At 37.2% G+C, this 27,770-nt stretch overlaps 1 protein-coding gene across 3 annotated transcripts in view; it reads left to right on the top strand.

The window, feature by feature from the left end:
* The window catches only part of HPSE2 (heparanase 2 (inactive)), a 551,090-nt gene that overhangs the window by 32,469 nt on the left and 490,851 nt on the right, over positions 1-27,770 (top strand). For 2 of the 3 annotated variants that reach the window (XM_024734987.1, XM_024734986.1), the window contains exon 3: positions 19,477-19,638. The exons of the other annotated variant lie outside the window; for it this stretch is intronic. In XM_024734987.1, the coding sequence (XP_024590755.1) occupies positions 19,477-19,638 (162 nt within the window). The remainder of the gene's footprint in view (positions 1-19,476; positions 19,639-27,770) is intronic. 3 annotated transcript variants of the gene reach the window in all.

Raw genomic sequence — 27,770 nt, 5'->3', positions numbered from 1 at the left:
TAGTCTTTAACTCTGGAATCCTCTTTCTTGCTACTGCTGTGCTGCCAGCCCTTACCTTTCCCTTGGAATATTATGACATATTAATAGTCTCTCTGCTCCCCAGCTCTACTAATACATTTTTCATACTGCTATCAGAGTTATTCTCATGAATAACCTTCAATAGGTCATTTCTCTGATTCAGAGCCTCTGACATCTCTTCAGACTCTGGAAGATAAAGCTAGAACTTTAAAGGCACTTATAAGTTTGGTCCCACCCTGTTTTTTCCAGATTTCTTTCCACCCTACTGTACTCTAGTCTTAGTATTCTAAGTATGATATGTGGAAAAGGGGGAATATTCCAAACAGGAAGTGGAATTAGCAAAGGCATGAAAATATATATGTACTTGGATTCTCTAGCAGATAGACTTCTACTTATCCTTTAGTCAAGACTGGGCTAAGAAGTCATTCCCCTTTATTACACACTCCTGACTTCATCCTCTTTCCCTAGTTATACAGATTATAAGTGCTTACTACATTGTTTCAGAGTTATTTCTATTCTTACTTGTTTGCGTAGTAGGCTGTGAGTTCCATGAGGGTAGGGACCAACATTTATTCATCTTTGCATTCCTGGTGTTTAATATAGTGTGTTGAGCACATTGTAGGAGCTGATATGTTTGTGTGAATTGATCACCGACACACATAACGAACACTCTTTCTTGAAAGCCTGGTCCTTTCCAGGACTCGAGTTCTGTAGGTCCCCTGTGGCTGCCACTAGGAGGCTCCAAAGCCATCCACATGAGGAAATTTGGTTTGCTTCCAAGTTAGGCAAGGAACTGATGATGCTTGACAAATCCTTATCAAAAGTTCGGATGTCTAAACCTTTGTTTTGATTTCTTTAGAATTCTGTTTTGTTTTTTGGCTGACTTTGACATTTAGCAGCTTTGGATTATACATTACCCTTTGGAGAACTTAAACCTAAATGATGTAAGCCAAGGATATAAACGTCCTAGTCCTAGTTAGTCTACCCATACCATGGGGGAGGTCAACTTTCAAAGAAGCTAAGTTAGTTTTTCCAGGCACAGAATGAAGGCAAGTGCTACTGACTCTATTCTAGTGCCTAAATATTTCTTCTCTTCATCAGAAAGCATGCATTAAGTGTAATTGTTGGCATCTGTCCTTGCCTGTCATTTATTTAGCTCAAAAGATTTGAATATATCAGATTCCAACAGAAATTGCCATCTAAGATTATTACTGCTCAGTGACCAAATATGCCAGACCATTGGCTCTTATTGGCATCATTACTGCTGCTTTGGTGCAGTAAATTCTAAATCATTTCTTAGAAGGTTATCTCTTCAGGCACTTCTTGTTATTGGGATAACCTTAGAGCTTCTGAGTGGGTTTTACTGTTTGCATATGAGGAGGACAAGAGGAGCCCGTTTGTAGAGAGCTACATTGATCTCTTCATGCACCTCTCCCTTCTGTTTCTACATCTAACTTCTGTCTGTTCTTCATGCCTGAGTTCATCTTCTATGAGGGTTTCTCCAGGATGTAACATTCTCTCTTTTTTTTTCTTTTTCTGAATTTAGACTAACTAAATCTTAGAGTTGGAAGAACTTTAGTTCATGTAGTCCAGTCTTCTACCCAACATGTGAGTCATACCAAGTGAGGGTAAAAATGGCCCCAGATACATTGAGTAAACCAGAAAATGTCTTGGTTTTGGCCAAGGCTGATTATGTTGCTCTTCTTGTCTAAGCCCAGTCCTTTTCTGAGAACAACTGCTTTACTTCAAGCTGTGTGTATCACTGCTAACAGCTACTTATTATTACATAGTTCTTCCATGAGGCAATTTATTTAGCACTTTTGTTGAGAATCAATCAAGCCAAACAAAATATCTTTGTGGATGTAATCTTAGCAATTGCAGATGAATGAAAAGTAGATGTTATATATTCTTATACTTTGTATAGATTAATATTAGATCCAGTTCTGCAGGGACTCTCACTTAAAAATAGACTTCGGGTTGATTGGGTATGAGCCCTGTTGTGCAGATGCAAAATCAGGGCTGTGGTCAATACTGTGAGGATAGACTTAGAAATATCTAGCAGATGAATGATTTATGCTGAGTTATTGTGGAAAGTCTCTGCTTCTGGGTTCGACCTTCAACCCAATTGTATTGCATGTTTTCATGAACATTCTTGGAATGGAACAATGGTGTTTTCATCTGGGAATGATGTAAAACTAGAGAAACACTGCACACCACAGAGGAGGGAGACAGCTGGAGCAGAGACTTAAATATTCATGGACATCTGCCAAGTATCCATATATATTTGCATACATTTAGTAAAAATGGATAAAAATACGTGCTGAGGCAGATTCTGCCACGGTGTCATTTATTCTGTTGGGTGACCTAGTAGGAAGAGCACCAGTAGTTAGGAGGCCTGGGTTCTAATCTTTGCTTGATATAAAGTGCTGTGAAATCAAAATGCTGGAGAAATCACTTCATCCCTGACCCCATTTTCCTTATCTGTGAAATTTGAGGGATGGGATCTATCCATTTCTCTAGAGCAGGAGTCAGCAAAGTACAGCCTGAAGGCCAAATCTTGCCACCACTTGTTTTTGTCAAGTTTTATTGGAACATAGCCATGACCATTTATTTATGTATTGTCTATGGCTGCTTTTGCATTACAGTAGCAGACTTGAGTAGTTGCAACAGAGGCTGTATGGTCCACAAAACCTAAATATTTGCTGTCTGGCTCTTTATAGAAAAAGACTGCCAACCCTGGCTCTAGAGCACATTTGAAAAAATTGGTGGGGGAAGAGGGGGTTCAATCACTGAGACTAGGGATGCTACTGGTATCTTGTTGGTTGAGGCCAAGAATGTAAAATGTCCTGCAGGGCAGGACATAAAGAACTGTCTTACATGATATCTCAGTAGCTCCCTCCTAGGGATTTCTTTCCTATTTTTGATTCTAATGAGAGCCACTTTTGAGAGCTGTGCCTCAACTCTTTTTAGGCCACTAAGGTAGCAGTTTCCCAAGTTAAGTGGGTTAGGAATTTTTTTAACCACTTCTCATAATGTGAAAAAGAGTATCCACCAAGAATCTAAATCAATTGTTATGCTTAATGGTAAAGTGTTAGAAGCATTTTCTTTAAAATCAGGAAGAAGACAACAATGCCCGCAGGTCACCATTGTGCTGGAGGTTCTAGTCAGCAGAATAATGTCAAGAACTTTGAAGGTTCTGAAGTTTTAAGCTACTTGCAAGCCAACAAGGTAGCCTGCCAGTTTCATGGATGCTGGCAAAAGATATGAAACTCCTGTGTCAGACACAAAGGGGTTTATTTTTTACAGCAATAGCAATGGCCAGAGTATCAGCAAATGTTTTGCATTGCTTTCTTGAGTCCCATTTCTCATAGGACAACAGGAAGACTGCTAGGTGATACTTGAACATGCAGTGGGTTATATAACAGGAGGATAACCCTGAGATTAGGAAACCTGAATCGTTTATAGTGAGAAGTAACAGGCCTGCCCTTTATTCTGGAGGGAAATATTATCTTTATTATATTGGACATTAAGCATGCCTCCCCTTTGCTCTGAAGGGAGGCCCTATCTCTATCTTCTAAGACTGTTTAATATACAAACATCTTTGAAAAGATAACCTGGGAAAAAGGCAGCCAGTGTCTCTGATTGTAAGGTAAGCAGAAATGCAAGAGTTCTGTGTCTTCCAACAAACAAGAAAAGTAAATAAATAAAATATATATGAATTAAAAAGGAATAAGCAACCTTGTTTTTATTAGCAGATGTGTAATTATTTACCTAGTGTATTCATAAACTTCAAGTCACAGATGGCTAGAAATAATAAGAGAGTTCATCAAGATTGCTGGATTCAAGCTCTATATAGCAAAACCATTTGCATTTTTATAAACTAGGTACAAAAATTAGAATATATGATAAAAATGGTACTCTTTATAAAATTAAAAGCCATAGTACCTTTGAACATATTTAAGAAATGTTGCACCAAATTTAAATAGAGGATATTGTAAAGCTTTTTTGAAAAACATAAGAGAAGGTTTACATGGAGATGCAAAATGTCATGGGTAGGAAGACTAAATATCTTGAAATTGTCTTGAAATTAATTTATAAATTTAATGCAATTTAAACTCCTAAACTCCTACAAGCTGTGTGTGTGTGTGTGTGTGGTGTCTAACTTACTTAACAGGTTGATCATCTCAATGTATGTAGAGAAAGCATTTGATAAAATTTAACATTCATTCCTGATATAGGCTCTTGGTAAACTAGGAAGAGTAAAGAACTTCCCTAACCTGATAAAAAGCATCTATAAAAATGCTACAGTAACATCATTCTTAATAATGAAAGACTGGAATATTATCCATCTGAGATTGAGAAGAAGGCAGGGTGTTCACTCTCACCACTCCTATTCAACATCATATTTGCACATAGTGCAATAAGGCAAGACAAAGAAAGAAAAGGCATGCAGTTTGGAAAGGTAGACATAAAACTGTCTCTATTTGCAGATAACATTATAATCTACATTAGAAAAACCCAAAGAATTGATAAAAAATTCCTAGAACTAACAATGAGTTTACCAAGACTGCAGGATAGCATGTTAATGTACAGAAGTGAATCACGTTTCTGTAGAATGAACATCGGAATCCGAAATTCCCAAAAATACCATTTATAATAGCACCAAAAGGTATAAATCTGACAAAATATATGCAGAATATTTATGCTGAAAACTATAAAACAGAGGTGAAAGAAGTCAAATAAATGAAGAGAGAGAGTGATAACACGTTCGTGGATTAGAGGACTCAATGTTGTTAAGACATCAGTTCTCCCTAATATGTGATCAATATATTTAACTCAATATAGAAAACCAAAGAAAACTCTTCTATAGGTGTATGTGTGAATGTATATACACACACACACACACACACACACACACACACACACACACACACACATATATATAATAATCTCTTGTCAAAATAAAGCTACTTAGGTTAGCTGCTTTCTTTTCCAAGCCTTTAGTGTGGTTGTGTCATTGTAATAGATTCATTTGTAAATCTACATTCCATCTTTATATATCTATATATCTATATATAGACACACACACACATATATATATAATATATGTACATATATATTCTAATACACACAGACACACACAGGAATTAGAATAGGCAAAAAAATTCTGAAAAAGAAGAACAAAGTTGAAAGATTCACATTACCTGATTTCAAGATTTATTATAAAGCTATAGTAATCAAGGGAGTATGGTATTGGTAAAGGAAAAACACATAGATCAGTGGAACAGAATAGAGAGCTTAGAAATAGATGCACACAAATGTTGTCAACTTATTTTTGACAAAGATGCAAAGGCAATTCAAGAGAAAGGAAGTCTTTTCAATAAATGGCACTGGAACAGTTGGAAGTTCTGTGAAAGATGAACCTTGATACATATCTTGTACTTTATACAGAAGTTAACTCAAAATTGATCCTATACTTAAATATAAAACACAAAACTTATACAATTTCTAGAAGAAAAAGTAGGAGAAATCTGTGTGGCTTTGGAATTAGTGAAAAGTTTTAAAATAACAATATCAAAAGTATGATCCATAAAAGAAAAAAATTCATAAATTAGACTATCAAAATCAAAAACTTGCTCTGTGAAATCTGAAATACCCTGTAAAGAGAATGAAAAAGTGAAGCCACAGACTGGAAGAAAATATTTTTAAAAATCACACATTTGATGCAAGAGTTACATCCAGAACTTATAAAGAACTCTTAAAATTAAAAAAATTAGAGACTGAATTACAAAATGGACAAAAGATATGAACAGATACTTCACCAGAGAAGATATTTGGATGGAAAGTAAGTATATGAAAATATGTTCAACATCATTATCATCGGGGAATGGAAATTAAAACCACAATGAGATACCGCTACAAATCTATTAGAATATCTAACAAACAAAGCTGACAATATCGAGTGCTGTTGAGGATGTGGAACAATAAGAACTCTCATACATTGCTGGTGAGAATGCAAATTAGTATACCTACCTTGGAAAATAGTTTGGCAATTTCCTATAAAGGTAAACATACACTTAACATATGACCTTCTAGCCTTGCTCTTAGAAATTTACCCAAGTGAAAACTTATGTTCACAGAAAAAGCCATATGTGGATGAATGGGTAAACAAAGAGTGGTACATCCATTCAGTGGAATACTGTTCAGCATTAAAGAAGAATGGACTATTGATTCACAGCAACATGGATGAATCCTAAATGCATTTTGCTTAGTGGATGGAGACATATCCCAAAGGCTAAACATTGCATGATTCCATTGATACGACATTCTGAAAAAAATGAAGCTATTTTGGTTTTCGGACACAAACCCAAAACCAAAAAACAACAGATCAGTTTGCTAGGGGTGAGAGTGGAGAAAGGGATTGATAATGAAGGGGTAGCATGAGGGAGCTTCTTGGGTAATCAGACTGTTCTGTGTGTGGTGATGTGCTAATGGATACTTGATTCTATGCAATTGTCAAAACTCATAGAAATTTTACACCACAAAGAGTGAAATTTACTGTCCTCAAATTTAAAATAATCAACCAGGATGGTGGGAGACTAAAGATGGAATGTGGATTTACAAGTGAATCTTAATTCTGTTACAGTGAATGACACAACCACACTAAATGCTCGGAGAAGAAAGGATTTTAAATAAGATGCTTTACTTTGACTGGATTCTGGAAGGCTAATGAAAAAAGTACTGAACAGAAACACTGCACTGTAGTTGATAAGTTTGTTTTTCATAGGAGTATGGAATAGCAATTCTGAAACGGCATTTTTTTTTTACTGCTGTTGAACAAGTAAGTAAATATAATTGATGACAAGCAGGTTTCTCACTATTAGAGAAAGAAATGGCAAGCAAATGGGAATTCTAGAATGAACCCTTTGGTACTGGATTGGATTTGGAGACGTCAGTGTGAAATAATATATTCCCATTTTTTCCCCCTTTTAATGGTTATACAGATAGATAGATACAGAAATAAATATAGACATGTGGGCATATTTCAGTTAGTATGTACATATACACCTCCTATCTGTGTCTACTGAGAGGACCTAGAAGTAGTGATACCCCGATAGCAACAAGCACATGTTGTGCCCAGATCTTGATTTTTTTTGTTTTGTTTTGTTTTGTTTTTGTTTTTGTTTTTTGCAGTACGCGGGCCTCTCACTGTTGTGGCCTCTCCTGTTGCGGAGCACAGGCTCCAGATGCGCAGGCTCAGCAGCCATGGCTCACGGGCCTAGCCGCTCCACAGCATACGGGATCTTCCCGGACCGGGGCACGAACCCGCATCCCCTGCATTGACAGGCGGACTCTCAATCACTGCGCCACCAGGGAAGCCCAGATCTTGATTTTTAAATACTATTCTCAAAAGGAACCAAGGCTCCTTGGAGAAGTGTATGATTCCAGAACTGGAGCAGGGAAAATACAAGGTGATCCTGGAACACTTGCAGTGTTAGAAAGTAAGGAAGTGCTTTAAAAAAAATGATGGGAGGACTTGAAGGGAAAGGGAGAGAGAGAGGAATACAAAGTGAGTGGGGATCAGAGACTAGAATATTAGGAAAATATATGGTTGACTAAATCAGGGAAATTATAGGACAAGCCAGTGGGGGGGATATGAGGGAGTTTGGTATATTCTATAAATGTCAGTAGGTCAAATTGGTAGATAGTATTTTTCATACCTTTGATACTCTTACTGTTTTTCTGTGTAGTTCCATCAAATACTGAGCAGAGTAGTGAAATCTCCAACTATAATTGTTAAATTCCCCTTGCAATTTAGTCAGATTTTGCTCCATGTATTTTGGAATTCACTTGTTATTTGTATATACATTTATGGTTGTTATATCTTCCTAATATATTGACTCTTTTATCACTATGATCTGTCTCTATGTGTCTCCAGTAATATTTCTTGTCTTAAAAATAATTTTGTCTTGCATAGCAAAGGAAAGCATCAACAAAATGAAAAGGCAACTTACTGAATGGGACAAAATATTTGCAAATATATCCGATAAGGGGTCAATATCCCAAACATATAAAGAACTCTTATAACTCTATAACAAACAAACAAACAGAAAACCCCCAAAAAATCTGATCAAAAAATGGACAGAAGATCTGAAGAGACATTTTTCCAAAGAAGATGTACAGGTGGCCAGCAGGTACATGATAAAATGCTTAACATCACTAATCATTAGGGAAATGCAAATCAAAACCACCATGAGATATCATCTCATATCTGTTAGAATGGCTATAATAAAAAAAAAACAACAAGAAATAACACTGTTGGTGAGGGTGTGGAGAAAGGGAAACCTCTGCACTTTGGTGGGAATGTAAACGGGTGCAACCACTGTGGAAAACTGTATGGAGGTTTTATGAGGAAACTCCATCCTCAAGTAGCTCTTTTCCTAATAGGACAACTTCTGTTGCTACAGTTTTCTTATGTGTAATTGAATAGTATGTCTTTTGGTTATTCCTATAATGTTTGGCTTTCTGGATTTACACAGAATAAGTCTCTTATGTATGAAAGCAGGTCTTCTTTAGTTTTTTCTTTGCCAAGGTTAACACTCTCAGTTTTTTTCAGCTATTTGAAAAATAAAATTATTTCCTCTCTTGGTGCTTTTCTTTGGATGCACTCCAAATGATTAGTATACTACTGAGACTATTACAGCTGGAAGTGAATAATACCACAAGTACCATACTAATAACAATAATGACACCTACCCTTCATAGAGCTCTTATTATGTTGCATGCATAGTGCTAAGTCTTCTGCATCTCTACAATAGCAGTAGATGAAGAAATTGAGGCATACAGAGGTGCTTTTGTCTGTCACTTTTGCAACTTACAAGTGATCTTTATGCCAGAATTTGAACCTAGGTTTGTTTAACTCCAACTCTTCACTATGCTGCCCTTGGCTGGCATAGAATGCAGTGTGGCCATGTTACCTCCTATATTCTGTATATTCTAGTTCTATTAATTTAGTCTGATTGCACTAATCCTGATTACAGTAATATCATATTTGGTAGCATATCACTGACTTATATTAAGCTTATATTCAACTAAAACCTACAGATCTTAATAAGATCTTAAATATTCAAACTTCTGTCTGATTTGGTCTTCCCATCTATGTAATTAACTTTCAGTATAAATGCAGTACTTTGTGTTCATGTCTTCACCCTACATTTTGGAGATTTCACTCTTAGTTTCTAGGGTCCCAAGATAATTTTGAATTTTGAGTCTACTATCTATGATATTAACTCTTTTCCTGGACCTGTGGCCTTGTACATCGTTGATAAGTGTCCTTGCTTTGTGTTTATCTAGTCTTTAATACAATTTCAAACAGATTAGGGTTAAATAAAGAGTCTATAGGGAGTTTGACCAAGATGGTGGAAGACCCTGAGCTCACCTTCTCTCATGGACACACCAAAATCACAACTATTTACAGAGCAACTATTGATGAGAAAGACCAGAATCTAACTGAAAAGATCTTCTGCAACTAAAGCTATAAAGAAAGAACCACAATAAGATGGGCAGGAGGGGTGGAGTTGTGGTATGGTCAAGACCCATACCCCTGGGTGGGTGACCTATAAAGGGGAGGATAAATAAAATTTCAGAGGTTCTTCTCAAGGAGCCATGGGTCTGAGCCCTTGCCTGAGGGTCCTGTACTGGGAAGATGAACCCCCAGAATGTTTGGCTTTGACGGCTCGCAAGGCTTACTTTCAGGAGACTGAGAGGGCTGTGGGAGATAGAAACCCCACTCTTAAAGGACACACACAATATCCCACACCTTCCAGGACCTAGGGCAGAAACAGTAATTTGAAAGGAGCCTGGGTCAGACCCACCTCCTCATCTTGGAGAGCCTCTTGGAGAGGCAGGAGGCAACTGGAGCTCACCCTGGGGACATAGACACTGGCAGAAGCCATTTTGGGGAGCTCGTTATACCGTGTGGACACTGGTGCTGGCAAACACCAATTTGGAATTCTCCCTCTAGCTTATTAGCACTGGGACCTGGCCCCACTCCCAGCCTATTGGTACCAGTACTGGAATGCCTCAGGCCAAGCAACTAGCTGGGCAGGGACACAGCCCCACCCACCAGCAGGCAGGCTGCCTTAAGATCCCCTAAGCCCACAGCCACCCTGGGACAAGGCCATGTCCACCAGAGGGCTGAGAACTGGGCCTGACACACCCCTGTTGCAGGCACTAACCTTGGGACACCCAGGGCCCTGCAAAGGCCAGAGACCCCGGGACCAAGCTTTGTCCATCAGTGGGCCAACACCAGCCCCAGGACCACTGCAGCCTTGCAGTCTGCATGGCAAGACCCAGCCCACCCACCAGCAGGCTGGAATAAGCTTTGGGACACCCTGGACCCTGCAACCAGCCCAACCCACCAATGGGCCAATACCAACTCCTGGACCTCCAGGGCCCTGCTGCCAGATATCTTGGACATGGCTCCATCTACCAGTGAGCCAACATTAGCCCCCAAACCCCCAGGGCCTTGGCCCCACCCATCAGTGGGCTGACACCAGCTATAGGACCCCTGGGCCTTTCAGCTGGCGACCCCATAACTCAGCTCTGCCTGCCAGTCGGCTGGCTTTAGTCCCAGGACCCAGCTTCACCCACCAATGGGTGAGCACCAGCTTCAGGATCCCCTGGGCCCCAACTCCACCCATCAGCAGGTGGACACCAGTCCCAGGACCACCATAGCCTTGAAGCCTGCTGTACCAGGTCCCAGCCTACCCACCAGGCAGCCAACCCCTGCTCTGAGACACCTGAGGCCCCTCAGCCAGCTGTCCTGGGATCTGGCCCCACTCACAAGCAGGCCACAAGCTTTGGGACACCCTGGACTTAGCCAGCTGCATCAGGAGCTGGCTGCCCGCCAGTGGGCCAGCACCAATGCCAGGGCCCTGCAGCCAGAGATCCTAGGAGTCGGCTCTGCCCATCAGTAAGCCAGCAGTCACCTCTGGACCCCCTGGGCCCTGACCATGTCAACCAGCAGGCTGATAACCAGCCCTGGGATCCTCTGGACCCCAGCCCCACCCACTAGCAGGCCAACAGCAGCTCTGAGATACCTTAGACTCCTCAGCCAGCCACTTCATGATCCAGCTCCACTCATCAGCAGGCCAACACCAGCTTTGGGACACCCTAGAACCTGCAGCCAGTTGTGTCAGGAGCCAGCCCCACCCACTGGCAGGACACACTAGATCCAGGAACCCAGGTCTCACAGCCACCAACTCCAGAACCTGGCTGTGCCCACCAGTGAACCAGCACTAGCCCCAGGACCCCCCAGGGTTCCACAGACAGCCACCTTGTGACCCAGCTCCTCAACCAGCAGCTAGCGACCTCCACATAAGGCAGGGCCTGGCAACCAACTGAACTGTGGATAGCCATGCCTACAAGACTGCCCACAGCGGTCAGCCGTCCACAACAGAAGGACCCATGCGGCCCACATAGGGGGCATGACTAGAGCATACGGTTCTGGTGACCAGAGGGGAGTATGCTGCTGGGATGCATAGGATGCCTCCTACAAAAGACCACTTCTCCAAGGCTGGGAAATGTAACCAACCTACCAGATATATAGAAATAAAAACAGCAGGGCTTCCCTGGTGGCACAGTGGTTGAGAGTCTGCCTGCTGGTGCAGGGGACATGGGTTCGTGCCCCGGTCTGCGAAGATCCCACGTGCCGCGGAGAGGCTGGGCCCATGAGCCATGGCCATTGAGCCTGCACATCCGGAGCCTGTGCTCCACTGTGGGAGAGGCCACAACAGTGAAAGGCCCACATACCGCAAAAAAACAAAAACAAAAACAAAACCAAAAAAAAAAAAAACCCGAAAACACAGCAAATTAGGCAAGATGAGGCAACAGGAACAAGTTCCAAATGAAAGAATAAAATAAGACCCCAGAAGAAGAAATAAGTAAAGTGGAGATAGGCAATCTACCCAATAAAGAATTCAAGGTAATGATTATAAAGATGGTCAAAGAACTCAGGAGAAGAATGGATCAATAGTATGAGAAGTTTGAAGTTTTAAACAAAGAGTTAGAAAATATAAAGGCGAACCAAACAGGGCTGAAGAATACGATAACTGAGGTAAAAAATACACTAGAAGGAATCAACAGTAGTTTAAATGATACAGAGGAACAGATTAGTGAGTTGGACGACAGGGTAGTGGAAATTATTGAAGCTGAACAGAAAAGAAAAAAGAAATGAAGACAGTGTAAGAGACTTCTGAGACAACATCAAGTGTATTAACATTCACATTGTAGGGTCCCAGAAGGAGAAGAGAGAGAGAAAAGGGCAGAGAACATATTTGAAGACTTAACAGCTGAAAACTTCCCTAACCTAGGAATGGAAACAGACATCCAGGTCCAGGAAGCACAGAGAGACCCAAACAGGATCAACCCAAAAGGACAACACTAAGTCACATTGTAATTAGAATGGCAAAAATTAAAGATAAATAAAGACTATTAAAAGCAGAAAGGGAAAAGCAACAAGTTACATACAAGGGAACTCTCATAAGGCTGTCAGCTGAATTTTCAGCAGAAACTCTGTAGGCCAGAAGGGCATGGCATGATACCTTTAAAATTATGAAAGGGAAGAATCTGCAACCAAGAATACTCTTATCTGTCAAGGGTTTCATTCAGATTTGGAGAGATCAAAAGTTTTACAGACAAGCAGAAGCTAAAAGGGTTCAGCACCACAAAATCAACTTTACAAAACTGTTAAATTTAAGTGAAAAAGAAAAGGTCATAACTAGAAACATGAAAATTATGAAAAGAAAAAATTCACTGGTAAAGGCAAATATATCGTAAGTGTAGTAAGTCAACAACATACAAAGCAAGTGGGAAGATTAAAAGACAAAAATAGTAAAATCATCTATATCCACTATAAGTAGTTAAGGGAAAAACACAAACGTGGAAGGTAAACAGTATGCTACTAGACAAGCAATGTATCACTGAAGAAATCAAAGAAGAAATTAAAAAAATACCTGGAGACAAGTGAACATGAAAACAGTGTTCCAAAATTAATGGGATATAACAAAAGCAGTTCTAAGAGGGAAGTTTATAGTGATTCAAGCTTTACCTCAGGAAAGAGGAAAAATCTCAAAGAAACAAACTAACCTTACACCTAAAGGAACAAGAAAAAGAAGAACAAACAAAACCCAAGTTTAGTTGAAGGAGAGAAATCATAAAGATCAGAGCAGAAATAAATGAAATAGAGACCAACAAAAAGTAGAGAAGCTCAATGGAACTAAGAGCTGGTTCTTTGAAAAGATAAACAAAATTGATGAACTTTCAGCTAGACTCATCAAGAAAAAAAGAGAGAGGGCCCAAATCAGTAAAACCAGCAATGGAAAAGAAGTTTACAGGTGACACCCCAGAAATAGAGAGGATCATAAAAGATTGCTATGAACAATTATACACTGATAAAATGGGCAACCTAGAAGAAATGGACAAATTTCTAGAAATGTACAGTCTCCCAACTGAATCAGGAAGAAATAGAAAATACGAAACAGACCAATTACCAGTAATGAAATTGAATTGTAATAAAAAGTTCAAGACCAGATGGTTTCATAGGTGAATTCTACCAAACATTTAAATAAGAGTTAAAACCCATCCTTCTGAAACTATTCCAAAAATTTGCAGAGAGAGGAACACTTACAAATTTATTCTGAGGCCAGCATCATCCTGATACCAAAACTGGACAAAGATAACCACAAAAAAAGAAAGTTACAATAGTTAACTGTATGAACATAGATGCAAAAGTCCTCAACAAAATATTAGCTAACTGAATCCAGCATTATATTAAAGGATCATACACCATAATCAAGTGGGATTTATCCCAGGGATGCAAGGATTTTTCAGTACTTGCAAATCAATCAAAGTGATACATTACATTAACAAATTGAAGGATAAAAGCCATATGGTCATCTCAATAGATGCACAAAATGCTTTGATAAAGTTCAACATCCATTTATGATAAAAAATCTCTAGAAAGTGAGCATAGAGGGAGCATACCTCAACACAGTAAAGACCATTTATGACAAACTCATAGCTAACATCATGTTCAATGGTGAAAAGCTGAACACATTTCCTCTAAGATGAGGAACAAGACAAGGATGTTTACTCTCACCAGTTTTTTTAAAAAAATTCATGTTTATTGAGGTATAATTACATATAAGGAGATTCACCCATTTTATGTGTACAATTCAATGAGTTCTGACAGACCTATGTGGTCGTGTAAGTACCACCACATAAAAATATGGCACATTCCATCACCTCCCCCAAACTTCCCTCATATTCTTTTGTGTTCAGTAATCTCCGTTTCTCTTGCAATCACTGATCTGATTACTGCACAATAGGTTTGCCTTTTCCAGAATGTCACTGTGATGGTTAATTCTATATATCGACTTGTATGGGCCAGAAGCATGCCTAGATACTCTCACCACTTCTGTTCAACATAGTTTTGGAAGTCCTAGCCACAGCAATCAGAGAAGGAAGAGAAATAAAAGGAATCCAAATTGGAAAAGAAGAAGTAAAACTGTCACTGTTTGCAGATGACATGATACTGTACATAGAAAATCCTAAAGACACCACCAGAAAACTACTAGAGCTCATCAATGAATTTGGTAAAGTTGCAGGATACAAAATTAATATACAGATATCTTTGCATTTCTATATAACAATGAACTATCAGAAACAGAAACTAAGGAAGCAATCCCATTTACAATCACATCAAAAAGAATAAAATACCTAGGAAGAAACCTACCTAAGACCTGTACTCAGAAAACTATAAGACACTGGTGTAAGAAATTGAAGATAACACAAACAGATGAAAAGATATTACGTGTTCATGGATTGGAAGAATCATTATTGTTAAAATGACCGTACTACCCCAGGCAATCTATATATTCAATGCAATCCCTATCAAAATATCAATGGCATTTTTTTCACAGAACTAGAACACAATTTTAAAATTTGTATGGAAACACAAAAGACCCTGAACAGCCAAAGCAATGTTGAGAAAGATGAACAGATCCAGAGGTATTATGCCCTGACTTCAGACTGTACTACAAAGCTACAGTAATCAAAACAGAATGGTACCTACACAAAAACAGACACATAGATCAATGGAACAGAATAGAGAGCCCAGAAATAAACCCACACATTTATGGTCAATTAATCTATGACAAAAAAAGCAAGACTATACAATGGGGAAAAGCACTCTCTTCAATAAGTGGTGCTGGGAAAACTGGACAGCTACATGCAAAAGAATCAAACTGGACTACTTTCTCACACCATATACAAAAATAAATTCAAAATGGATTAAAGACCTAAATGTAAGATTGAAAACCATAAAACTCCTAGAAGAAAACATAGGCAGAACACTCTTTGATATTAATCATGGCAATATGTTTTGGATCTATCTCCTAAGATAAAGGGAAACAAAAGCAAAACTAAACAAATGGACTTAGAAAGCTTTTGCACAGCAGAGGAAACCATTGCGAAAATGAAAAGACAATCTACTGAATGGGAAAAAAATATTTATAAGTCATATGACCGACAGGGGGTCAGTCACATGTGAGATTATATATATATGTGTGTGTGTGTATATCACATCACATCTTTATCCATTCATCTGTTGATAGAACAGTGGAATATTACTCATGACTTCAGACTGTACTACAAAGCTACAGTAATCAAAACAGAATGGTACCTACACAAAAACAGACACATAGATCAATGGAACAGAATAGAGAGCCCAGAAATAAACCCACACATTTATGGTCAATTAATCTATGACAAAAAAAGCAAGACTATACAATGGGGAAAAGCACTCTCTTCAATAAGTGGTGCTGGGAAAACTGGACAGCTACATGCAAAAGAATCAAACTGGACTACTTTCTCACACCATATACAAAAATAAATTCAAAATGGATTAAAGACCTAAATGTAAGATTGAAAACCATAAAACTCCTAGAAGAAAACATAGGCAGAACACTCTTTGATATTAATCATGGCAATATGTTTTGGATCTATCTCCTAAGATAAAGGGAAACAAAAGCAAAACTAAACAAATGGACTTAGAAAGCTTTTGCACAGCAGAGGAAACCATTGCGAAAATGAAAAGACAATCTACTGAATGGGAAAAAAATATTTATAAGTCATATGACCGACAGGGGGTCAGTCACATGTGAGATTATATATATATGTGTGTGTGTGTATATCACATCACATCTTTATCCATTCATCTGTTGATAGAACAGTGGAATATTACTCAGCCATAAAAAGATGAAATATTGCCATTTGCAACAACATGGATGGACCTGGAGATTATTATGCTTAGTGAAATAAGTCAGAGAAAGACAAATACTATATGTTATCACTTATATGTAGAATAATCTAATAAACAAAAGAATGAATATAACAAAACAAAAAGACACAGATATAGAGAACAAATTAGTGGTTACCAGTAGGTAGAGGGAAGGCAGGGAGGGGCAAAATAGGGATGGGAATTAAGAGTTACAGACTACCATATATAAAATAGATAAGCCACAAGGATATATTGTAGATCACAGGGAATATAGCCAATATTTTATAATAACTTTAAATGGAGTATAATCTATAAAAATACTGAATCATCATTTTGTAGACCTGAAATTAATATATATTGTAAATCAACTATACCTCAATAAAAAATTCTATATTGCAAATCTATGTTTTCCCCAAACATTGTTGAAATGTACTTTTTAAAGTCTATGACATTTGTTAGGCCATGCCCATTGTTTTCTTTTCTTACTATTCTTAATATTAGGTAATTTGTTCACTTTATTTCAAGGTTCTGGCTTAAATGACGTTGAGGATATCAGTTGTAATTATGCTGCTTCTACCTTCTGCGCAATACATTTGTTAGATAGGAAATAAAGAGTTTAGTAGATATTCTACCCTTTGAATTAGACTTCTATTAGAAGATATCAGGATAATTGAAACCTCTTTTTCCTCTTTGTAGTATATTTTGGTATGAGTTTTGTAATGTTTTTTTGGGAAAGTATCATCCATATTTCTTTTCTGGATAGATCAGCTGTGGTATGCTACTGTATAGTATAAAAAGGTTTTCTTTCTATTTCCTCAGTTTTACTGTTTACCATACTTTACTATTAACTTTTTGAGTTTCTATATAGGAGTAACTTCTGGAAAGATCAGTGGATTTGGCTTTGAAAATTTCTGGATTTGGGGACTGACCATGATATGTGAACTTGAGCAAGTCACTTATGCTTTGTGGACCTCAGTTTTTCCATATATAAATTAGGGATAATAATATTACTCATTATCATTTAGGATTACAAAACAGATTAGGATTTCAAAAATACATGACTGACTGTTAATGGTTTATACAAATAGTGCTTTCATGTTACATAACAAGAAACAAAAGATAGGCAGTCTAGCACAAGTATGGTAGCTCAATAATGACGTTAGGGGACTTAAGCTCTTCCCATCTTCCTGTTCACCATCCTTAGTGCATAAGACCTTTGCCCTCTTGCTTCCTGATTCATTGCCACAAAATGGCTACTATAACTTTGTGTTTTAGGCATAAAGAATAGGAAGGACTAAAGGGCTGAAGGAAAAAAAGCTGGTCTTAGTGAAGTTCTGTCTTTTAATTTGGCCAGGGAGGTCCTACTAGTGATGTGTGCCTGCAGCTCATTGGCCAGAAGCATGTTAAATGGCCACTCTTTGCTTCAAGGAAAGCTGGGGAATTATATATTTTAGCTCTTCAGTCTCTGTAGTAGAGGAAGGCAAAGGAGAAGGGATTGTGTTTAGGATTTGGGTCAGCTAGTCAACAACGTCTGCTTTCATTGATGGTTGGAAGAATTCAGTGATACACTGTATTTAAAAAATTTTACAGAGTGTAACTTAAATAGATGTATACTGTATTCATTATTCCTCTTACCTTCTATTGACGATCTTATAAACTAGAGTGTATTCTTAAATTTATTCTAATTTTTTATTCAAGGCTCAGAAAATCTATGAGATTATTACTTACTTGATTGTTAAATGCGTGCACCTTATTGCCTACATCCTAGAAATTAGTATAAATATGTTTAGGCATAAATATTGCATTATTTCCAACCAGCTCCTCTATTTTTATCTAAGAATGAGTGAGGACCATTCTTACATCTGGCTAATCTTTGTCAACCACACATCCTAATGCTCAGAAGGTAGAAGAAGTTGTCATGGGTTTGTTTTTATATCTGATCTTCTCTTTTAGGGCTCTTTTGATGTGTTTGAAAATCTTTTGCACAGGGTGATGATCAGCCCTGCATGTCACATGCCCTATTTTCTCTTAGGTGTCATTGATATTGCTTAAAGAGCCAAAACGTCCCTATTGGTACCATTGACATGGGCATTAGTTTTTCTTTTCCAAAGCTGTTGGTGTCAGTAGTGGCAGAGCAGTTTTTTTATTTTTAGCACTTTTTTTCCCTAAAATCCTTCAGTTTGTTACGTAAAACTTGAAAGTTTCTAGAGTTGTCATTCCGATTGCTGCTGATAATATCATTTGTCCCTATGATAATCAGCTGGGTTATCTTTTAATTTGTAAAAATAAACAAGTTACTTCAGGACATAAAAGGTCCTTGCTTTTTGGGCAGCATTCTAGATGAATGTTTGTTTTTGAGAAGGGCTGTTTTCTGGAGAATACATATGCTTTGAGTGAAAATCATACTGAAGTGTGAAAGGCAGCCTATCACTAATAGGAAAATAATTGGGAAAGAGGCAGTTCTCCAAAGTGACTCTAGCCCTACTCTTGCTTTCTTCAGTGACCCACAAAATACTTTTATATACTTTATATATTTAAAGGACAATTAATGAGTCTGAATATACTCAGAGGTACATGAAAAATAGCAGTAGAAGTCCTAAGCAGCTATACCACAGAATGGCAGCTTTCATTTGAGCTGAATGGGCTGCGTGGGGGGTAAATTTGAAAACAGGCCAAGTATCCTGAATACACATGCTGGTGCTATCACCCAGTCCTACAGCCTGAAGTAGAGGGAATGACCTTCATAGTCACTAGTATTCAGGCAAGGTCGTATTATTTTTCTCCATGGTAAAATATGTTAAGTAAAGGGACCAGGAGGCACATAAGTCCTGGATGTGAGCTGAGAAGGGGAATGGAGGAGTGAGAATCTTAAATGAGGTCAGAGAAAGCTAAGAAACAGAAATCTCCAGAGAATTTGGAGATGACCAGAGAAACTTGTAGGATGCATCATGAAGTAGGAGACCCTTCAGGTTTATTATTTCTGAATCTCTTCACTTTGATGAAAATGCTGGTAATTTATAAATTCTGTCATATTGGGTACAACAGGACTTTGATGTGTATATGGCTTTTGTTTTGTTTTGTTTTTTGCTGCCTGTATTCTTTCTTTCTTTTCTTAGACATTGTTCGAAGTGATGTTGCCTTGGATAAACAGAAAGGCTGCAAGATTGCCCAGCACCCTGATGTTATGCTGGAGCTCCAACGAGAGAAGGCAGCTCAGATGCATCTGGTTCTTCTAAAGGAGCAATTCTCCAATACTTACAGTAATCTCGTATTAACAGGTAAGGCTATTGGCGTCGGCTGGAATCTTAGAGCACTGTAGATTGATGGTCTCCATCAGTTAGCAACTTGATGCTTGGGAGACACTAAAGTGGGATTCAGATGAGCTGCATCTGTCTGTCTTTTCCCACTTATCCCTTTTAAAATTGTGATGACTCTTATATTCATGTAAAATATTTATTACATTTTGCAGATATATTTTGGCTTGAGGTTATGGGCGGTTCAGCATGTGTGTTCTCAAAAGAGAGAACCAATGAAAACCTAATGAAGCCTTGTAAAAATATGACTTTTTAGATGTGTGCCAGTAGATTTGAGAAAATTACTAAATTTGGTGTCTAAGAAGCAGCTATTTTCCTCTTTCTGTGTATGCCCTTTCTGTGAACCCAGTGAATATAAAGATGAAATGTAAAAGAGATAATGATCCACAGGCAGAGCTGAGAATGTTCTATATTCTTGGTGGAGTTTGAAAATATCTAGGGAATTTGATTTACTTTTTAAGAACAAAGAGGCTATGAGACTGAGCCATACTCCTTTACATCCTTGGTTCTAGGAGGGAAATGAATATATGTGAGAGCTCAAAGGAGAAAACTTTTTGCAGGGCTGCTGCAGACTTGGCTGGTAAAGAGCATGTGAGTTGCATGCCTTTGTCAAGCTTCGGAAAAAAATTCTAATAACACACTCTAATGTGAGAATCATGTAGGACTTGGATGAACTAAGAAGAGCAGTCTGAGTTACCTCCATTTTCTTAAGGGAATGCAAGGCAGATCTGCATTATCTTGATTCAAATAAATTTTAATAAATCAAAGTGTGTGTTTTCCCTTGTTTATGAATTTAAAAAAAATAAAAAGATGGAATGCCTGACAGACTATGAACATCTCACACTTATTTTTGTAAACTCCAAGTTAGGAAAATTTAAAATTTTTTTATAGGCTTCCTGGCATTTCACCAGGTTGCTTCCAGCAACCAGGCTGTTTTGCTTTTGAAAAAGCACAAGTCTCTTCTGACTCTACATCTGTACCTGGTGGAAAACTCAGCAGCATGAGATGAAAGCCAGATTTAAATGTGGCTTTGGAGAGCAGAGAAGAGGATTATAGATTTCATAAGTATAGGCCCTATTTTTTGTTCTTTGATAGGTCATTAAGGAAGGAAAACTTAAAAGTAATTTATGGCTAATAAATCCTAAATTGGTTAGTGAAACTGTGTTTAAGTTTAGATGTTTGGGAAGAACATATTTTTCTCCAAATTTCTTCAGTCTAACTCAAATGTACAAATAGTAAATGTATATAGTATTTTCCAATTCAGTTATTGGAAATGCAGTATTTTAAGCTATCCTTATTCTAATATTTTTAGGCATACATTAGAGATGTCAGACCCTGTGTTCTTTAATGTGGCATAGAAAGAGCTTAGGGTAATTCTAATCCTAAACTGTGCATCCAGAGTGTGGCTTGAAGGCATATTATCTTTGAAAACACAAGTGCTCTATTGAGTTCAATGGAATCTTTTCTAATTCTCAGTAACATAATCCCTTTGGATGTTTATTCTCAGTTCAAACTGTTGGAATCAACATTGTCAACTTTTACCCTGACAACTTGCTTACTTTCTACTAAACAAACTTACCCTAGAGAAGAGCCTCTTTCCTGCTCTCACTTCTCCCAAGCTGCTTCAAAGAGCCCTCAGGCATTTTCCACATTTTTCACCCAAATGCCTGTTGCAGAGGTGGTACCTTGCTGCAGACAGAGCATTTGGTGTGCCCTGGGTTGTTTACGTGAAAGTTCGAAAGGTTTTGGTGCCAGGTGTTGAGAAGAGATGGAGTCATTTCATTTTAGCAACAATGGTAAAACTATTTTACTATCCTTTAACTAAGTCTTTGATTTTACACAGTGTAGTTTTCTAATTGTTATGAAGTTTAATCCTTGATTTCTTGTATAAATTTTGAGAACATGGTCTCCAGACAGCTAAACATAATATTTAAACATAACTAAACTAACTTCTGTAAATATTTCCCTTTTCGGTGATGAATGTATATTGGTAAGGAGGGTGAGGTTGAAGGGGCAGAGACCTCTCAAATGAAGTGACTTTCTTTACCAACATGTTCAGAACACCTACCCTAGGATTTCTGCTTGGTGATGTTTTACTTATTTTGTATAACTCTGACATGTTTGAAATGTCTGCCATGAAAGTATGTGGGAACAGGATGAGGAAACTGGGCCTCCAAAATCTCAGAAAGAGATCACTTTTTTTTTTTTTTTTTGTGGTACGCGGGCCTCTCACTGTTGTGGCCTCTCCCATTGCGGAGCACAGGCTCTGGACGCGCAGGCTCCACAGCATGTGGGATCTTCCCCAACCGGGGCACGAACCCGTGTCCCCTGCATCGGCAGGCGGACTCTCAACCACTGCGCCACCAGGGAAGCCCAGAGATCACTTTTTAATGTCTCTGCTCTCCCCTCAACCCCTCTCCCCAATTATTTACATAATTTCATGTATATGTGTAGCAGTGTATCATGATTGTTTCCTGTTAGTGGTCAGTTAGTGGTATAGTCTTTATTTTTAAATTGGACACCTAAGTTAACAGTAGAGGAAAAAAATAAAGTGATTGAAATGTCAGTATAGTAAGAAATTAATAAAGTGATGGAAATGGCAGCTGCTTAAAAGCTTATTAAAAATGATGGCTCTTGCCCTTCACCTCACAAGCAAGCCCTCATTCTTAGGTGTTCCATCTTTAGCTGATCTGTCAGCATTGAGGTGAGAGGTATGCCTTCATATTCTGCATTCTAGCTTGTGATCTCTCTTAAACAGCCATCCTTCAGATGAGGGCAAATGATATTCTAGCTTTGAGGATCTTCTGAACATTTAATAAAAGGAAAACAACTCTACAGTTCTAGTGACAACCCAGTTAATGGAAACACGTGGTTCTTATTGTATAATATTTTTTTTAAAATGGATTGTATTTTTGCATGATATTAAACATGTCTTAATATCTTCATGTGAATGATTTACATGGTATTGGAAATAATGTTAGCCTCACCTAATCTGGAGGGTTTTTGAAGTAAACTCTAAGGTTATGTGAAGGTGATGGAGGAATTCCAGGAGAACATCAATGATAGAACTATGTTAAACATGCTGCACTTTTTTACACTGACTCACCAACACATGCATGTAATCTTGTCCTGTAGCTTCTTGAATCTGAGAGTATTAAATGTCACTGTGCATGTTACTCAAGGAGTGATAAATGAAAGGGAGAGTTTGGTAGGTGACTTTAAGAAAGAACAGTGATCATGTCTTCTGTATCTTTGTGCTCTCATGATTCTTAATGTGATAATGCTCTGTAAGTTTGTGGAAAATGTTCTGCTGTGTACACGTTGTGAGTTCACTCAAAGACTACTTTTTAAGGGTTAATTTGGACATCTATTAAATAACTGTTTATAGGTTTGAATTTAGTTATTTGTCTCCCCTCCCCTGGCGAACCCCCCTCTTTTGAGGTATAAATTGAACTTTTGTGGCGGATGCCTGTACTATAATCAAATGAAAAACAGAAAAAAAGTTAAAAGCCAGCCTTAAGGGGCAATACACTTTCTAGGATTTTCTTTAGAACATAAACTCCCAGAAGGCAAGGAATATTATATTTGTGCTGCATTCTGCATAGTAATTAGAACATAGTGAATGATCCTGTAATGAAGTCAACTTTTAAAAAATTTGTGTTGTGAAGTCATCTAGTCAACTCTTGTTTCCAGGTAGCCTGAACCGTATAGCCATTATAAATGGATGGCATTACTCAAGATGCTTTCCAAAATTCCTTTATGAGGACTCTTGTTATGTTATTGTCTGCTACTTATGGTTTTGTACCTCTTCTTTCAGTCATTAGATTCCAAAATATACTGAGATTCCTGTGGTCAGCTTTATTGTATTACTGTGGTAAATGAATTGAGCAAAAGAGGCTCATACTTCCTTGTTGTGGCCAATCTTTCTAACTTCAGTTGAGCAAAGGGCCCAAATAAGTGTTCTTTCAGTTCTCAAAGGACTATATCCAGGTCTGTTTAATTATTTGCATTATATTCCATAGTATTGAATGTAACATACTTTATTTTACCATTTCCCTATTAATGTGTATTAATTTCTATGCATATTTACACATTTATTTCTGTAGAATAGATTTCTGAAAGTGGATGTCTGGGTCAAAAGATACATATTTTAAAATTTTATGAATTCAGGTTTATTGAGGTGTAATTTACATTATAGTATAAATAAATTTGGACAGGTTAACATATTATAGAGTCATATAGCTGTCATCACCATCAAGATATAGAACATTTCTGTCACCCTAAAAATTCATTTGTCTCCCTTGGCAGTCACTCTCCTTTCTCAGCCTTAGCTGTGTCTGATCTGATATTTTTCCCTAAATGTCATATCAATGGAAAAATAAAGTAGCTGTGTGTGTTTGATTGTTTTCACTTAGCATGATGTTTTTGAGATTCAGTCATCTTTTTGCATTTATTAGCAGTTCATTTCTTTTTGTTGCTGAGTAATATTTCATGTTAAGAATATCCTACAATTTATTTATCCATGCATCTGTTGATGGACATTTGGTTTATTTCTAGCTTTTGGTGATTATGAATAAAGCCACTGTAGACATTTACTCTCAGATCTTTGTGTTGACATATGTTTTCATTTCTCTTAGGTAGGTACCTAGGAGTGGGATTGCTTGATTTTATGATGCCTGTTTATAAGAAACTGTCAGACTGTTTTCCAAAGTGGCCGTACTATCTGGCATTCCACCAACAGTGTGTATGAGTTCTAGATATTCCATATCCTTGCCAATAATTAGTATTGTCTGTCTTTTAAATTTTAGCTATTTTAGTGGGTACGTAGTAGTAATATCTTTTGGTTTTAATTTGCAATTTACCTTATGACTAATAATATTGAGTATCTGTTCTTTGCTTATTTGCTATCTATATATCTTCTTTGGTGAAGTGTCTGTTCAAACCTTTTGCCCATTTTAAAAAAATAATGACTTTTGTTTTCTTACTATTGAGTTTTGAGAGTTCTGTATATATTTTGGGCTACAAGTCCTTTATCTGACATACAATTTGCAAATACGTTTTTCCTCTGTGACTTCTCCTTTTATTTTTTAACAGCTTTTTTCAAAGAGCAGAAACTTATAAATTTGATGAAGTCCAGTTTTGCTTTTATGGTTTGCATTTAAAATTATAATGCATTCTGCCAGATAATTTTCAGAAAAGATTGTAGCAATTCCCATTCCCACTAGCCGTGTATGAGAGCAGTTATTTCCTAACATTCTTATTAGTGCTAGGTATTAGTGCTCTTTTCAATCTTTTCCACTTTAACAGGTGAAAAATATTATCTCATTGTTGCAATTTTCTGGCCAGAGCCAGGACGAGTATATTTTCACATATTTATTGGTGATTTATATTTTCTGTTTTGTGAATTACCTATTCATATCTTTGCCTTTTAAAAAAATTGGGTGTTAATCTGTTTCTTATCAGTTTATAAGTGCTCTCTGTGAGTTAGGAATGTTAATCCTTTGTCCTATGTATTGTAAACCATTTTCTTCCCTGAATGGCATTTATTTTTCAACTCTTTTTAGTTTAGAGCTTTAATCTTTTACTGTGACTGGAATTTATGTTTATATATAGTGTGATGTAAGCATGTAACATTGTTTTCTTCCAAGTAGCTAGCCAGCTTTGCATACACTGTTTTTTTTAAAATAAAACATTCTTTTGCCCCTGAGTTGAAACATCATATATGTTATATATTATACTCCCACATATATTTGTACCTATTTCTGAACTCTACATTATGTTATTTTTTTATTCTTTATTTCTGTGCCAGTGTTATACTGTTTTCATGTCTGGTAAGGCTTATTAACCTTTGTTTCTCTTTTCTAAGGTTTTTACAGCTATTCTCATATAATTACTTTTTGAAATAAACTTTCACTTTCTCTAGTTAAAGAAAATTCATTGCTGGATTTTGATTGGAGTTATATTCAATCTGTATTCTAATTTGGGAAGTATTGATATTTTTCTGATGTTAAGTCTTCCATTTACGATGATATATCTTTTCACTTGCTCAGTTCTTGTTTTATGTTGTTTGATAATATTTTATAATTTTTCTGTACCTTTCTTGTTAAATATGTTCTTTAATATTTTATACTTTTGTTGATATTGAAAATGAATTTCTTTCTCTTTATAACTTATTTCCAGTATAAAGAGAAACTATTGATCAAAGACAAAGGTAGATTTTTTCTATTTTCTAAATTTTTACCTACTGTTTTCCTTTTATTTTCTAAAAACCTCCCCAAAATATTGAAAAATAGTGGTGATAGCTGCTTTTCACATGATTTTAATGAAGATGACTTCACTATTTCATGTGTATAAGCATCTGAATATTTATCCACTAAAACCAAATCCCTTGAAAGTCAAAATATATTTTTTTCAAAATGAGAATGACTTTATTATTATTTATTATTATGACAGAGGAAAGATATTTTGATTAACATTCTTCTAGGCATCTCTCTATCCATACACACACATATACATAAGCCATAAATGTATAGGAAGCACATATAATTTTATACAAACCAGTTTTATACAATACACATGCCTGTTATTTTGTAACATCCTTTTTCTTTCTTTTTTTTTTGGTAACATCCTTTTTCTTAACAATATTTTGTAGACGTCTTTCTATATCAAAGAACATAGGTTAATATTCTTTTCAATGGCTACATTAGAATTGCATTATTGTATGAATATTTTGTAATTGTTTAACTGATCTTCTATTGATAGACATCAGGTTTGTCCCTAATTTTTAATGATTATAAATAATGTTGTGATGAACAGCATTGCATATCTTTGTGCAATTCCTGTAAGTGAGCGCTATGTCAAAGGAATAGACATTTAAAATTTTGATGCATTTAGTAAATGGACTTTCAGAAAGGTCATGCCAGTTTATACAGTGTATGAGAGAACTCATTTATCTTGTCTTTTGCTCATGCTGATTATTTTCCGTTCTTTTGTCTGTGTTATTGTAATAGACAATGATGGATTCGGCATTGTTTTAAATACATTTCATTGCTTACTAGTGAGGTTAATGATCTTTTTACATTCTTTGCCATTTTTATTTCTTCTGTGAATTGTACATTTCTTTTTTTTTTTTTTTTTTTTTTTTTTTGCGGCACGCGGGCCTCTCACTGTTGTGGCCTCTCCTGTTGCGGAGCACAGGCTCCGGACGCGCAGGCTCAGCGGCCATGGCTCACGGGCTCAGCCGCTACGTGGCATGTGGGATCTTACCAGACCGGGGCATGAACCCGTGTCCCCTGCATCGGCAGACGGACTCTCAACCACTGCGCCATCAGGGAAGCCCGAATTGTACATTTCTTTAGCCTTTTTTTAAATTAAGTTATTGGTCTCTTTCTTATTCAATAATAAGATCACTTTATATATTAGGGATAGTAATCTTTTGTCATGTATATCGCCAAAAATGTATTCTTGGGCTTTTTAAATTTGTCTTTGTTGTATTAATAGTTTAGTTGTTAAATATCATATATTAATAAATGTATGTGGAACCTAGGAAAATGGTACAGATGAACCGGTTTGCAGGGCAGAAGTTGAGACACAGATGTAGAGAACAAATGTATGGACACCAAGGGGGAAAAGCCACGGGGTGGGGGTGGGGATAGTGGTGTGATGAATTGGGCGATTGGGATTGACAGGTATACACTGATGTGTATAAAACTGATGACTAATAAGAACCTGCTGTATAAAAAAATAAATAAAATTAAATAAAAAAAAACCTAATACTAAACTTTCTTTGGGTTTTTTATATGGAAATATGTTAATATTAATGTTTCAGACATTACATGAAATTCCTAAAAATCAAAAAAAAATAGTTTAATTGTTTTTCCATTTTCTTTTTCTTTTTTCTCTTTCCCTCCCTCTGTGCTTATCCTGCCAGGCTAGCAGTTTGGAGATTGTTTCTGTCCTGCCCTTGGTGTTACTATTCTAGAACCAGGTATTATAGCGGTGTTTGATTCTGCTCTGTGATGGTATTTGGGATGTTGTACATCTAGTTCCTGGGCCACAAGGCCTGCCTGAGTCCTAGGTGTCCTGTAATCCCTCTC

Source organism: Neophocaena asiaeorientalis, unplaced genomic scaffold, assembly GCF_003031525.2.
Source record: "Neophocaena asiaeorientalis asiaeorientalis breed wild unplaced genomic scaffold, Neophocaena_asiaeorientalis_V1.1 scaffold240, whole genome shotgun sequence".
In the NCBI taxonomy this organism is placed as follows: Eukaryota; Metazoa; Chordata; class Mammalia; order Artiodactyla; family Phocoenidae; genus Neophocaena; species Neophocaena asiaeorientalis.
This window is presented reverse-complemented; position numbering and strand designations above follow the sequence as displayed.